Genomic DNA, 16,036 nt, shown 5'->3' on the forward strand with positions numbered 1-16,036 from the left:
ACTGCACTCCAGCCTGGGCGACAGAGCCAGACTCCGTCTCAAAAAAAAAAAAAAAACAAAAAAAACTTCATTTTTGTGCCTTGCCTCATAATACATATTTATAGTTTAAGTGTTTTTCTATTGTAAAATGACACGACTTTTTTTTTTTTTTTTTTTGAGACAGAGTCTCACTCTGTCGCCCAGGCTGGAGTGCAGTGGCATGATCTCGGCTCACTGCAAGCTCTGCCTCCCAGGTTCACGCCATTCTCCTGCCTCAGCCTCCTGAGTAGCTGGGACTACAGGCGCCGGCCACCAAGCCCGGCTAATTTTTTCTATTTTTTTTAGTAGAGACGGGGTTTCACCATGTTAGCCAGGATGGTCGTGATCTCCCGACCTCGTGATCTGCCCACCTCAGCCTCCCAAAATGCTGGGATTACAGGCGTGAGCCACCACGCCCAGCCAAATGACATGCTTTTCTTAAGGACCATATGGTGTAATAGCAAATTGAACTTATCTTCTACCAGTTTTCTACTCAAACCTCTTTTCAGATTTAGAGCATAGAAATTGAAGAGGTGCTGGGCTCATCTTTAGATGTCAAAATATGGCCTCTAAATAGTCAATATTCCTCGAGGACCACATGGTGGCAAGTTGATTACATCAGACACCTTCCACCCCAGGGTAGGCAGCAATTCATCTTTACTGAGATGAATATTTATTTATGTACTTATGTTTACCTTCCCTGCCCACAGTGCCTTGGCAAACAGCATCATCCAAAGACGTATTATCCGATTTCTTGTTGGGCTATCCCTCCATTATCTCACCTTACACCAAAATACTTGTTTTATGGTGGAGGAGATATTAAAAAGAACATTTAGGAAGAGAGCCAGTAGTCCTAATGGATGTTGCAGTATCTGAAGCTGCTCAAGACTACATATTAAGATTCTGGCAACTCTGTGATTCAGCTCTCACTCTCCTGAATCATAAGCCAGTGCTCGCTCCTGGCACCACATTTGAAGATGTGTCTTCATTCAGCCAGGTGCTGTTACTGTCTAAACTCCTGTTTTGGGCCTCTGTGAATTCACCCGCAAAATTAGGCAACTAGACAAAATACAGCATGATCAGACCTAAAATTCTGGGCAGATGGTTTGTCTGTTTCTGGTGATACATTTTCTTTTCTTTCTTTCTTTTTTTTTTTTTTTGAGACGGAGTTTCGTTCTTGTTGCCCAGGCTGTCGTGCAATGGCACCATCTCAGCTCACCACAACCTCTGCCTCCTGGGTTCAAGCGATTCTCCTGCCTCAGCCTCCCGAGTAGCTAGGATTACAGGCATGCGCCACCACACCCAACTAATTTTGTATTTTTAGTAGAGATGGGGATTTCACCATATTGGTCAGGCTGGTCTCGAACTCCTGACCTCAGGTGAGCCACCGCCTTGGCCTCCCAAATTGCTGGGATTACAGGTGTGAGCCACCGCACTTGGCCTTTTTTTTTTTTTTTTTTTTTTTGAAACAGGGTCTCTTTCTGTCTCCAAGGCTAGAGTGCAGTGGTGTGATCACAGCTCACTACAGGGTCAAACTCTTGGGCTCAAGTGATCCTCCTGCCTCAGCCTCACAAGTGGCTGGGACTACAGGTGAACATTACAATAGTTGGCTTTTTTTTTTTTTTTTTTTGAGACAGCATCTCACTCTGTCACCCAGGCTGGAGTGCAGTGGCACAATCTCAGCTCATGGCAAGCTCCAACTCCCGGGTTCACACCACTCTCCTGCCTCAGCCTCCCAAGTAGCTGGGACTATAAGCGCCCGCCACCACACCCGGCTAATTTTTTGTATTTTTAGTAGAGATGGGGTTTCACTGTGTTAGCCAGGATGGTCTCGATCTCCTGACCTCGTGATCTGCCCGCCTCGGCCTCTCAAAGTGCTGGGATTACAGGGGTGAGCCACCGTGCCCAGCTTTTTTTTTTTTTTTTTTTGTAAAGAAAAGGTCTCCCGGCCGGGCGCGGTGGCTCAAGCCTGTAATCCCAGCACTTTGGGAGGCCGAGGCGGGTGGATCACGAGGTCAGGAGATCGAGACTATCCTGGCTAACATGGTGAAACCCCGTCTCTACTAAAAATACAAAAAACTAGCCGGGCGTGGTGGCGGGCGCCTGTAGTCTCAGCTACTTGGGAGGCTGAGGCGGGAGAATGGCGTGAACCCGGGAGGCGGAGCTTGCAGTGAGCCGAGATCACACCACTGCCCTCCAGCCTGGGAGACACAGCGAGACTCCGTCTCAAAAAAAAAAATAAAAAGAAAAAAAAAAAAAAGAAAAGGTCTCCCTATTTATTTTAGAGGCTATCAAACTTATTTTAGAAATGTACTAAACAAACATATGGAGAAATCCTCAATCTCACTAATAAGGAAATAAATTATTTATCCATCAGTCTATTTTAAGTTTGGACATATAACATGATCTGATAACATTCTAAGATTGCAGATTTAACTCTATGGGGCAAGAATTTGTTTTCACTTCTGTATCCCAGGCACCTAGAACAGCCTGGCACACTATAAGGTCCAATAAATACTGTCAAAGGATCACTGAGAAAGGTTTAAAAAAAGATTGTCAAATGAATGAATTCGATAAGAGCTAGCAATGGTTAATGGTAAAATGAACTATTTCATAACTTTTATCCAACAATGTCTGAGTTGAGTACTTGAACTTGTTGTATTAACCCTCAGGAATCAATACAAACAAATCTACAAACACCGAGCTGAGGTGTAGTCGTGGAAAATATAAAAGGAGGAGATGAAAGGGTAGAACTGAAGGATAACAGAAGCCCGTCTCTTTGTATAAAACTCATACAAAGTACTCACAGTACTCACAAGGTATGTTGACTAAAGACAGAGAAACAAATTCCATGAGATTAAGAGGCAGAATTTTTTTCTTTTTGAGACATTTTACTATCTTTGTTGCCCAGGCTGGTCTTGAACTTCTGGTCTCAAGTGATCTTCCTGCCTCAGCCTCCCAAAGCACTGGGATTACGGGTGTGAGACACTGCGCCTGGCCTGTAGGCAGAATTTCTTTAGTTGCTGTTGTTTTTGAGACAGGGTCTGGCTCCATTGCCCAGGCTGGAGTGCAGTAGCACAATCTCTGCTCACTGCAGCCTCAGCCTCCTGGGCTCAAGGGGTCCTCCCACCTCAGCCTCCTGAGTAGCTGGGACCACAGGTGCACACCACTATGCCTGGCTAATTATTATATATTTTTTGTAGAGACAGGGTCTTGCTATGTTGCCCAGGCTGGTCCAGAATTTCTTTAGCTTGCTGCTGCTACCTCTGCCAACTCAGAAAGGTTACCAACCTAGGACCAATGTTCCCGTCATCGAGCATAGAGCCTTCTCCCAAGCAGTCTCTCTAGGGCCCTCTTGATGTCCCTGTTTTGCAAGCAATAGATGAAGGGGTTCAGCATGGGGGTGACCACAGTGTACATGACCGAGGCCACCATGCCCCGCCAGGAAGAGGACAATGCATTGGAACTAAGATACACACCAAGGCCTGTCCCATAGAATAAAGAAACCACAGACAGATGAGATCCGCAGGTAGAAAAGGCTTTGTGTTTCCCATCTGTGGATGAGATTCTCAGGATGGAGGAGACAATTTGGGTGTAGGAGAAAAGGATTCCTGAGAAGGGCACAAAACCCAGAAGGCCGGTCACCACGTAGAGCAGGATGTAATTCATGTGTGTGTCTGAGCAGGCAAGCGTGAGGGCCTGAGCAAGCTCGCAGTAAAAGTGCTGAATGACCCAACTGGTGCAAAAGGACAACTGCAGCATCAACAGACTCTGGATCAGGGAGTATGACAAGCTGAGGAACCAGGACACAAGAACCAGCAGGCCACAGAGGCGGGAGTTCATAATGACAGGGTAGTACAGGGGGTGACAGATGGCCACATACCGGTCATAGGCCATCATGGTGAGGAGAAATGTGTCCATGCCTCCAAAAACCATGAAAAAATACATCTGGGAGATGCAGCCTGCATAGCTGATGGCATTGCTCTGCGCCTGGATGTTCACCAGCATCTTGGGGACTGTGGTGGAGGTGAAACCGATGTCAGCCAAGGACAGGTTGGAGAGGAAGAAGTACATGGGGGTGTGGAGGTGGGAGTCAGAGCTGACGGCCAAGATGATGAGCAGGTTCCCTAGCACCGTGACCAGGTACATGGACAGAAACAGTGCGAAGAGTGTCTGTTGATCCTCTAGGTCCTGGGAAAATCCCAGGAGTAAAAATTCTGAAACCCTTGTTTGATTTCCCAAGTCCATGTTGCCGACACATCAGCTAGACAGTTAAGGAAGGGAAGAAACATGAAATAGTTGCTGAACAGGCTCCAAAATCTCTCTGCTGCTTTATTTCTTGAAGAGAATAATTGGGTACAAAAGCTTTAAAATTGCAAAACTTAGGAATCCTACATTCTGTCATTTGTTATAGGCAACATTTCATGATGTTGACTAACGCCTGTTCATTGGCCTCTCGGAGACCCACCCATTCCCTTTTTCTCTGCTTTAGCATCATCAAATCTACCAAGATAAGAGCAACTTTAGACCTTAGAGATAAAACGGTCCATACCTGCTCTAACACGCATAAGGTCCAGTGAACCTAAGAAAAGGTCAGGGTCATCTTCCTTGTCTAAGACACAACTAAGACTGAAGAAGGTCAGACAACTATGTCTGAGCAGTAAGAAAATGTGAAAGCAGAGATAATAGATAGGCAGAATATTGCAACTATGAGAAGTGAGAAAATATGAAAGCAGAGATAATAGCTAGGCAAAATATTGCAAGATGAGTGGATTTAGGTTTTTCAAGGAAAGAAAGAGGGAAGGAGGGAGGGAGGAAGGAAGGAAAGAAAGAATTTCTTTTTGCCTCAAGTCCCACTTGGAGTTATGGTGGCAGCCAAATTCTGACTCAAATAGGTCATGAGATTACCACTAACAACATTCATCTTAAGAAGCTGGCCACACATTAAAAACCTTCTACCTTAGAACCAGGGTTTCAAAATTAGAGACCAGAAAGATACAGTCATTTGACATTTATACAATTCTCTTTTTCCATCCGCATAATAAATATGGCCTAATCTGTTTCTGTTGTCTAGTGTTGGTGCACGGTTTCTTTGTTGTTGTTGTTGGTTTTCTGCTTTTGTTGTGGTTTTTTTGTTTGGTTTTTTTTTTTTTTTTGAGACAGAGTCTCACCCTGTCACCCAGGCTGGAGTGCAGTGGCGCAATCTCGGCTTACTGTAACCTCTGCCTCCCTGGTTCAAGCGGTTCTCTTGCCTCAGCCTCCTGAGTAGCTGGGATTACAGGTGCGTACCACCACGCCCAGCTAGTTTTGTAAAAAACTAGCTAGTTTCACCATGTTGGCCAGGCTGGTCTTGAACTCCCAACCTCAGGTGATCTGCCTACCTCGGCCTCCCAAAGTGCTGGGATTACAGGCATGAGCCACGGCACCTGGCCTGGTGTACAATTTTTGTTGAGCCATGCTGGGGAGTATAGAATAATTGAACTAGGTTGACAACTAGGTTGTCAGTCACTGAAAAAGTGCTAAAAGTCATTCCGCAAGAGGGTCTTCTTTGGGCGAGGCTAAGTGTTAGCTGTTGGGGATCAAAGATTAATGATGTGGTCTTTTTTTTTCTTATGGTTCCACCTTCCAGAAGATGGATTCAGAAACAGATCATTGTAACACAGTGAATTAAGTGCTAAAATAAAACGATGTGCAGAGTGGAGTACAGAGAGGATTCCTCAACCCAGCCTGGAGTAATGCACTCACGGAAGGACTCCTGGAAGAAGGAATACCCGGGCAAGGAGTTACCCAGGTGAAGGGTTGCACAGGGACATTTCTGGCAAAGATGTAAGCAAGGGAATAAGCCTAGAAGCAAGAAGCAGCACGGGACAGAGTTCTCTTAGCCCTTTGCTGCTGCTTAAGCGCAGTGTTAGATAAGAATGATGAGGATGATGTTGGAGAGGTGGGCAGGGATGACATGTCTAAGAACTTTGCAAAGTATAATCCATAAAGGATGGGGCTGTGAAGGAACTGCGATCAAAGGAGTAATGTGATAGGAATTGCAATTCTCCCTGGGGCTTGGAGGGAAAGATGGATTTAGGGCAGGCAAAACTAAGGACAAGGGAACAGGGGGTTGGGGATTCCTCATATCATTAGAGTTGAGGGGGACAACTCAGGAATATTTTCACAGAAGGAAAACAAAGGCCAGGAGAGGTAAAGGAATGAGGTCGAGCTAACAATCTCAGCTTAAGGACAAGACTTGACACTCAAGTGAAATGGAGGGAATTATGGAAAAGAATCCAGTGGGTTTCAATGCTTCCCTTGCGTTCCCCAGAGGATATGATGTCAAAAGGAGACTGGATGTTGGGCTTGCCTGAGCCCTTCGCTTTCCCTCACTCACCCACCCTACCCTAGTTGTTATACACCATGGCCTTCGATTCCAGGGAACACAGACGCTTGTCTCTTGAAGGTGTCTGCTTAGAACCATGGATAAGGGTAAAGAAAGAAGGGGAAGGAGAAGTCTTTCTGGAGAAGCAGGAGATGTTTCCAAGCAAGCGAGGGTCACAGAGAAGAATTCAGAGAGGCTTGATCTAGGCAGAGGGCCTCTGAAGTTCTTGGGTCAACTAGTAGGTGAAAAGAACTAGAAGTGACCAGGACTTCACTGCAAGGCACCTACAGCTCTATCAGTACCTTGGGGCATCCATTTGTGCAATGCAGATTGCACACTGTAAGACCACACAGAGTGATCCAGGGCAGCACTATGATATCAAAGAGTGCCCCAGGCCAACAAACAGTAGCCCTTCCTATAATCTCCATCAGTCATCCACCCAAGTAATATACAGGCAAAGTTAAAGCTCATTATGCAATGGCAACTTAAGCAAATAGTCTAGCCATTCTCCCTTCTAAGAAATCAGCCTCAAGAGCTTCTTCTCCATGGACATCACAGGGTTTCTCCTGCCCTGTGATTACAAGTCAATGCCTTTCCCCTCAATCATCTCTTTTCCCTGTTTCCCTCAACACTTACTGGGCTATGCTGGCTTGGCAATGTGGACCCACCACAGGAGCCACCTCCCCTGAATCTTGTTGTCTCGTGGAAGTAGGTGATGAAGACAGAAGCTCTACCCTCCAAAAGAGCAGGAAGAGAGAGCCCAGCAGGTGGTACGGGGCCTGGATGATTTCTCCTGAAGAACACATGAGTGTCTTGGACCTTGCGCCTGGAGGCCTGGGTGACTGTAAGTAAATAAGTTAAATGTTGGGCCCTGGGAGGGTGTATCCCCTCTGAAGCTTGTTAGACAAATTGGTCAATGGCTTATTCATTCCCTGATCAGTTTGGTTCCTCAAGGGCAGGGACTACACAAGAGGTTTCTGAACTGCCAATTCCTTATCCCTGGGAGACTATCAATGGGGCCAGCTGTGATTCCCGTCTCCTGTACCCTCTCCTTTGGGAAGAATTACTCTAGTCTACTTTGAGTCACCTTTGGTGACAACTGTCAGCAATTTTTTTTTTTTTTTTTTTTTTGGAGAGAGAACCTTGCTCTGTCTCCCAGCCTGAAGTGCAGTGGTGAAATCTCGGCTCATTGCAGTGTCTACCTCCCGGGTTCAAGCAATTCTCCTGCCTCAGCCTCCCAAGTGGCTAGGATTACAGGCGCCTGCCACCACGCCTGGCTAATTTTTGTATTTTTAGTAGAGATGGGGTTTCACCATGCTGGAAGTCTGGTCCTGAACTCCTGCCCTCAAGTGCTCTGCCTACCTCAGCCTCCCAAAATGCTCAATTATAGTCGTGAGCCACCACACCTGGCCAGCATTTTCTGACTTGAGGTTTCATAATCAGGCAGATAGTTGGGTAGCAAAGGGTCCCACGAGTCACAAAAAGGTAGTGGTTCTCAAAAGGGAGACTGCACCAGAATGACCTCAAGGACTTGTTTAAACACAAGATTGATAGAACCCACTTTCAAGTTTCTGTCTCAGTAGGTCTAAGCTTGAGTCATAATTTGCATTTTGGACACATTCTAGATGGGATGGTCCCCAGGACAATCTTTTTGGGAACCAGTATCCTGGGACAGTGTTTCACAAATTTAGATGTATCAAAGTATTATAAAGAGGGGATCTTGTGAACAGATAGCTTCCCACCGTATCCCAGACTTACCTTGCCAAGATCTCCAAAGGAAGACCTAAGAATCTACTTTAAAAAAAATACTATAGTTTTTTGTTTTTGTTTTTGAGACAGGGTCTTGCTCTGTCACCCATGCTGGAGTGCAGTGGCGTGATCACAGCTCACTGCAGCTTCAACTTCCTGGAGTCAAGCAATCCTTCCGCATCAGCCTCCTGAGTAGCTGAGACTACAGGAGTGCACTAACATGCCCAGCTAATTTTTACTTTTTTTTTTTTTTTAGAGACAGCGTTTTACCATGCTACCCTAGGGGATCTTGTTAATATATAGCTTCCCACTCTATCCCAGACTTACCTCATCAATATCTCCAAGGGAGGACCTAAGAATCTACTTTTAAAAAAAATTATAACAGTTGGCCAGGCACAGTGGCTCATGCCTGTAATCCCAGCACTTTGGGAGGCCAAGGCGGGCAAATCATGAGGTCAGGAGTTTGAGACCAGCCTGGCCAACATGGTGAAACCCCATCTCTACTGAAAATACAAAAATTAGCCAGGTGTGGTAGCGCATGCCTGTATTCCTAGCTACTCAGGAAGTTGAGGCAAGAGAATTGCTTGAATCTGGAGGTGGAGGCTGCAATGAGCTGAGATCGCATCACTGCTCTCTGCCTGGGGGACAGAGTGAGACTCTGTCTCAGAAAAAAAAATGCAACAGTTTTATTTATGAAACTTTTTATTAATTTAAAATAAATAATAAAGTTTTTATTATTATTTTTTTCCTTTTGAGACAAGGTCTCACTCTTGTCCAGGCTAGAATGCAGTGTCGCGATCTCAGCTCACTGCAGCCTCAAATTTACCAGCTCAAGTTATCCTCTCACCTCAGCCTTCCAAGTAGCTGGGAGTACAGGCTGCACCCCCACACCCTGCTGATTTTTTACATTTTTTTGTAGAGACAGGGCATCGCTATGTTGCCCAGACTGGTCTAGAATTTGTGGCCTCACAGAATTCTTCCATCTCAGCCCCACAAAGTGCTGGAATTACAGGCATGAGCCAGCACACCTGGCCTTTATTAATATTTTTATTGTGGTAAAATATGTATAACAAAATTGACCATTTTAAGTGTAAGACTTAGCAGCACATTGCCAGGCATGGTGGCTCATGCCTGTAATTCCAGCACGTTGGAAGGCTGAGGTCAGCAGATCATCTGAGGTTGGGAGTTCAAGACCAGCCTAGCCAACATGGTGAAACCACGTTTCTACTACAAAAAGTATACAAAAGTTAGCCAGGTGTGGTGGCGTGGACCTGTAATCCCAGCTACTAGGGAGGCTGAGGCAGGAGAATCGCTTGAACCAGGAAGCAGAGGTTGCAGTGAACTGAGATCACACCACTGCACTCCAGCCTGGGCAACAGAGTGAGACTCCATCTCAAAAAAAAAAAAAAAAAAAAAAAATGGAGACTCAGTGGCACTATGTACATTCACAATGGTGTGCACCATTACTACTATCCATCTTGCATTCTTTTTCATCATTTCTGAATGGAAACCCTATACACATGAAATAATACCTCCCATTCTCCTCTGCTTCCAGGCCCTGGCAACCTCCATTGCTCCTTCTGTGTTTCTGAATTCCCTGTTCATGTTTCCTCATGTAAGTGGAATCATACAATATTTGTCATTTTGCATCTTGTTTATCTCACTTAGCATAATGTTTTCAAGGTTCAACCATGTTGCTTTTATTGATTGATTGATTGATTGATTGATTGATTTACTTTTAATAGCAATGTGAGTCTTACTATTTTGCCCAGGTTGGTCTCAAACTCCAGGAAGAAAATTTCTGGACATTGTACTCTATGGTGACTTAGTTAATAATAATGTATTGTACACTTGAAAATTCCTTAGCCATGGTGGCTCACATCATGCCTATGATCCCAGCACTTTGGGAGGCTGAGGTGGAAGGATCACTTGAGTCCAGGTCTTCCAGCCTGGACAACATAGCAAGACCCCATCTCTAAAAAAAAAAAAAAAAGGGTAAAAAATTAGTCAGTTATGCTGGTGTGTGCCTATAGTCCTAGTCACCTGGGAGGATCACTTAAGCCCAGAAGTTCCAGGCTGCAGTGAGCTATGATCACACCACTGCATTCTAGCCTGGGTGACAGAGACCCTGTCTCAAAATAATAATAAACACTGATTTTCAAATATTCACCATAATCCCATCAACAATTGTATTTCCATATCCTCGCAATCTAACTATAGTCCCTGTTAGGACTCCATTACCAGGTCTTGGAACCAGAGTACATGAGGCTCCCATGTCAAGGAGTCCCAGAAATGTCTTTTCTCTACCTCCTGACCATTTTACACACTTGTGTGAATATGGCCTTGTGTTACCAGCCACGTTTCTACTAAAAAAAGTATACAAAAATTAGCTGGGTGTGGTGGTGTGCACCTGTAATCCCAGCTACTCAGGAGGCTGAAGCAGGAGAATTGCTTGAACCCGGGAGGCAGAGGTTGCAGTGAGCTGAGATCACGCCATTGCACTCTAGCCTGGGGGACAGAGCAAGACTCCGTCTCAATAATAATAATAATAATAATAATAGTAATAATAATAACTCTTTGGGAGGCCAAGACAGGTGGATCACAAGGTCAGGAGATTGAGACCATCCTGGCCAACATGGTGAAACCCCGTCTCTACTAAAAATACAAAAATTAGCTGGGTGTGGTGGTGTGCACCTGTAATCCTAGCTACTCAGGAGGCTGAGACAGGAGAATCCCTTGAACCTGGGAGGTGGAGGTTGCAGTGAGCCAAGCTCGTGCCACTGCACTCCAGCCTGGAGACAGAGTGAGACTCCATCTCAAAAAAAATAAATTAATAAAATAAAATAAAAATAAAATAAGAACTTAGGATAATGGAAGAAGTGTTTCTGATCCCACAGAAAGGATTTAGTCCCTGCTTCCACCCCAGCCATGCTAGTATCACTTCCTATATGCATTTCTGGTGATATTGAGTGGCTTTCATTTCCAGCCAATGTTGATAATCTATCTGCCCATGACTAAACATAGACAGGTTCTTATTCCTTATTTTTTAACACCTTTCATATTTTAACATATTAGCCAATAATTTTATAATTGAGGAAGATAACAGAAACACAACTAATTGAGAAGCTTCTCTGGGTACTTTGGGCCTCTTACAGAGTGTGGTGTTGGGTTTAGAAGTCTTATCGTATTTCACAAGACTTAGTGTAGATAGTGAATTTGAAGACAGGTCTGACCAGAATACTGTGTCCTATATATTCTAGCAGCAGAACACTTAGATAACTGTACTCATTCATTTCACAAATGTTTGAGTCATTATGAAGTGTCAGTCACCATAAAGGAAAGGAAGCAATCCAGAACTAGTCATAAATTTGAGTTGGGAGTATGGTGTCATTTATAAGGGTGGAACAGGTATGATAAGGGTGGCTTGCTAAAGAAAAGTTCTATTTGGGGCATGTTATTTTTAAGATGATTATTAGCCATGCAAATACATTTCTGGAGCTAAGAGGAGGAGTCTGAGCCATGATTTGAAGTTGGGGGTTGTTAGCCTATGTGTGTATCAGTTAGCTATTGCTCCAATGTGCTGCCTAACAAATGATCACAAAAATCCCAGAGGCAAAACATCATGTATGTATTTAGCTCACAAATCTGGGAGTTGATCTGCATTGGGTTCCACTGAGCCACTGAGCTACTCTTGCATCTGTAGTAGTGCCACAAGTGCTAAAGTTAGCAAACCCAACTACACAAGCATGTTTAAAGCCTCTGGTCATATTTTACTGGTTAACGTCCCATTGCCCAAAACAAGTCACATAGCAAAGGGCATGAATATACAAGGAGTGAGGAAATGAGGGCATTAATTTTCTAGAATGTGGTAGTGAAAGTCAAGGTACTTGGACCATGGGATGAAACCACCTTCTGAAGGAGAAAGAAAAAAGGACCGGCCAGGCGCGGTGGCTCACGCCTGTAATCCCAGCACTTAGGGAGGCTGAGGCGGGTGGATCACGAGGTCAGGAGATCGAGACCATCCTGGCTAACAAGGTGAAACCCTGTCTCTGCTAAAAATACAAAAAAAAATTAGCCAGGCGTGGTGGCAGGCGCCTGTAGTCCCAGCTACTTGAGAAGCTGAGGCAGGAGAATGACATGAACCTGGGGTGGAGCTTGCAGTGAGCTGAGATCGCGCCACTGCACTCCAGCCTGGGCGACAGAGCAGCAAGATTCCGTCTCAAAAAAAAGAAAAGAAAAAAGACCTATTGAAAGAAAGGTCACAGCCAGGCATGGTGGCTTATATCTGTAAACCTAGTATTTTGAGAGGCCAAGGTGGGCAGATCACTTGAGCCTAGCAGCTCAAGACTAGCCTGGGCAACATGGCGAAGCCCTGTCTCTACAAAAAATACAAAAAAAAAAAAAAAAAAAAAAAGCTGGGTATGGTGGCGCATGCCTGTAGTTACAGCTGTTCAGAAGGCTGAGGTAAGAGGGAGGGTCATTTGAGCCCAGGAGGTCGAGGCTGCAGTGAGCTGTGATTTTATACAGCCTTCCAGAATAGTTTTCAACTTTAATGAGACAATATAAACCTGATACAAAACAGACAAGTATATTATGATAAAAGAAATCACAGGACAACCTTCTCATTAACATAGAGAAATACTTTTTTTAAAGTAACATTGAATCTAGCAAAAATGAAAAGGCTAATAAACCATATCCAAGTGTGGTTTATTCCAGTAATAGCTGTTGTTTTACCATATGAAAATCAAGGAATTCACCTTATTAACAGATTTAAGAATTTCTTTTCCAGACCTCTCAGGATTGACAAGGATTTCTTAAAAGACCCTGATACATGCAGAGAAGGCACTAGATAAAATCTAATGTCCATTCATGATTTTTATAAAACAATCTTGACGATCCAAGAACAAAACAGAATTCCCTTAATTTGATAAAGGTTATTTATAAAAAAACTTCTAGGTAGTGTCATACTTAATGGTGAAATATTAAACACATTTCCCTAAGTTCAGAAACAAGGCAAAGATACTCATTTTCATCATTTCTATTCGTTACTCTAAAGAAATAAGGCAAGAAAAATTAGCAAAACATCAAGTTTAGAAATTAGGTAAGACTTTCTTTTATTGGTATTCACAGGATTATATATATAGAAAATCCAAAATAATCCACAAAGTATTGGAATAAATAATTGAATTTATAAATGTCACCAGCTATAAAGTCAATATACAAAAAGATATTGCAATTCTATGTACTAGCCAAAAGCACTGAAAAACAAATAAAAAAAATACAAAGCAACATAAACCTAGAAATAAATTAAACAAATCAAGATTTCTACAATTAAAACTATAAAACACTCTTGAGAAAAGTTAAAGACAACCTAGGTAAATGGAAAATTATACCATACTCATCAATTGGAAAACTCGATATTGTAAAGATGTCAATTATCCTTAGGTTATTTTACAAAATCAATGCAATTACAGGCATAGTACCAAAAATTCATTTGTGAAAATTAATCCTGAGATTCCAAAATTAATTTGGAAAACCTGGGGAACAGAGAAGGCAAGACAATCTTAAAGAATAAAAAAGTTGGAAGGGTTTCACTACCAGATTTCCAAAAATACTACAAAGCAACATAAATTAAGATCGTATGCTACTGATGCAAGAAAAGACAAATGAACCAAGGGGCAGAGATCGCCTAAGCAGAGAGGAAACCATGGTCTCTTTGATAAATCTATATACACACACCTTGATCCCACCTCACGCGCTACAAAAAATTATTCAAAGTAGATCACAGACCTACATTAAAAAACAATAAAGAATCTAGAAGGACACATAGGAGAATAGATTCATTATCTTGGTCCAGGCAAATAATTCTTAAACAGGTGTCAGATCTCAAGTTGATCTTTATGCTCATTAAAGATTAAGCAGCAATCTTTTTTTTTTTTTTTTTTTTGACACAGAGTCTCACTCTGTTGCCCAGGCTGGAGTGCACTGGCACAATCTTGGCTCCCTGCAACCTCCACCTCCCGGGTTCAAGTGATTCTCCTGCCCCAGCCTCCTGAGTAGCTGAGATTACAGGCACAGGCCACCACGCCTGGCTACTGTTTCTTGTAGAGACAGGGTTTCACCATGTTGGCTAGGCTGGTCTCAAACTCCCGACCTCAGGTGATCCGCCCGCCTCGGCCTCCCAAAGTGCTGGGATTATAGGAGTCAGCCACTGTGCCCGGCTGAGCAGCAATCTTTAGCAATCTAAACACAAGTTAACAGATGATACCTGACCTTTCTAAAATGCTCTTTAGGAACTACCTAACCCTGGCCGATTTCCCAGACTTCACAGTTCCTACTTGCTGCTAAGACCAGCATAACAGCTAACAGTGTTACCACTGCTTTCAGATCCTACCTGCCCACTCCTGCCTCCTCCCCTCTGCATATGCCCCCAAATTGCTAGGACCCTATGATTCAGTCAGTGCAGACTCTAACCCAGTTTCTGGATAAGCACGGGCACGAACCCTAAACAAGTGAGAGTATTACATTCCCCAGGCCAGTGACTAGAGTACATGGGCAAGTGGCCAGTCAGAGCCAACTAGATTCAATTCTGATCATCATATTGGAACTGTTGAAAAAGACAATCACTCTTTTCTCCCTGAGACTTTAAGCTGGGAAGAAAGTAGCCAGAGTTTCTGGGGCCTGCTATGAAGAGACAACCTGCTTGGAAGAAATGCTAATGCAGGAGGATGCACAGCCAGGACAGGGAGACAGAATTCAACTATATAACATTTTTTTAGCCCCTGAATTTAGCCATGCCTGAAGCTTATTATACCCCAGGACTTTTTAGTAATAAATTATTTAAACCAACAAATTCCCTTTAAAGAATAAAAAGACAAGACAGAGATTGGGAAACGTTATCTGTAATGTATGTATATGTAATATACATATTTTACGTATATATGTAATATATGATACATGGTTTATACGTATCTATACCTGTGTACCTAGATATAGATATACATACATACAATAAAGGACAAGTAACCAGAAGGAAGCCCTTTACTTTTTTTTTTAAAAAAGGAACCATAAATCTGGGTGTGGTGGCTCATGCCTATAATCCTAGCACTTTGGGAGGCTGAGGTGGGCGGATCACCTGAGGTCAGGAGTCCAAGACCAACCTGTCCAACATGGTGAAACCCTGTAAAAAAAATACAAAACTTAGCCAGGTGTGGTGGCACATGCCTGTAATCCCAGCTACTCGGGAGGCTGAGACAGGAGAATCACTTGAACCCAGGAAGCAGAGATTGCAGTGAGCAAGATCACGCCACTGCACTCCAGCCTAGGTGCAAGAGTCTGTCTCAAAAAAAAAAAAAAAAGAAAGAAAAAGAAAAAAAAGAAAAGACACCATAAATGGGTGAAATGTTTCAACAGGTGCCCTCAAAAAAAAAAAAAAAAAAAAAATCCGAATAGCCAACAAGCATGTCGAAAAGTACTCAAATTCATAACACATCAGGTAAATGCATACTCTCTGCTGGATGACTACAATCAGAAAGTGCTGGACAAGTGTGTGAAACAACTAGAACTTTCATGCATTGTTTGGGGGATTATTGGTGGAATCAATATTTTTTGGAAACTGGAATACCTACCAAAACTAAACTTAAAGTCTACCCTATGATTCAGAAAATTCATTCCTGCGCATATAGCACTTACCAAGATAAATAAGCCCATACATCTATCAAAAGAACATTTAAAAGTCAAACTACACGTTATGTTGAGCAAAAGAAGCCAAAACACATAACTGTACATACTGTATTTTAACATTTAGATGAAAATCAAGAACAAGCACACCAAGTCAATTATAGTAAGAGTCAAAATTGTGGTTGCCTTGTGGAGTAATGAATCACTGAGAAAGAGGATGAA

At 43.2% G+C, this 16,036-nt stretch overlaps 1 protein-coding gene across 1 annotated transcript; it reads right to left on the reverse strand.

Moving 5' to 3' along the window:
* Positions 1-2,930: 2,930 nt before the first annotated feature.
* On the reverse strand, positions 2,931-4,471 carry LOC102140531 (olfactory receptor 7D4-like). The gene has a single exon (XM_005595712.4). It carries the CDS (start codon positions 4,264-4,266, stop codon positions 3,328-3,330), a length of 939 nt encoding a protein of 312 aa, XP_005595769.3. The 5' UTR covers positions 4,267-4,471; the 3' UTR covers positions 2,931-3,327.
* Positions 4,472-16,036: the final 11,565 nt, after the last annotated feature.

The sequence above is a fragment of the Macaca fascicularis genome, chromosome 19 (genome assembly GCF_037993035.2).
Source record: "Macaca fascicularis isolate 582-1 chromosome 19, T2T-MFA8v1.1".
NCBI lineage: Eukaryota > Metazoa > Chordata > Mammalia > Primates > Cercopithecidae > Macaca > Macaca fascicularis.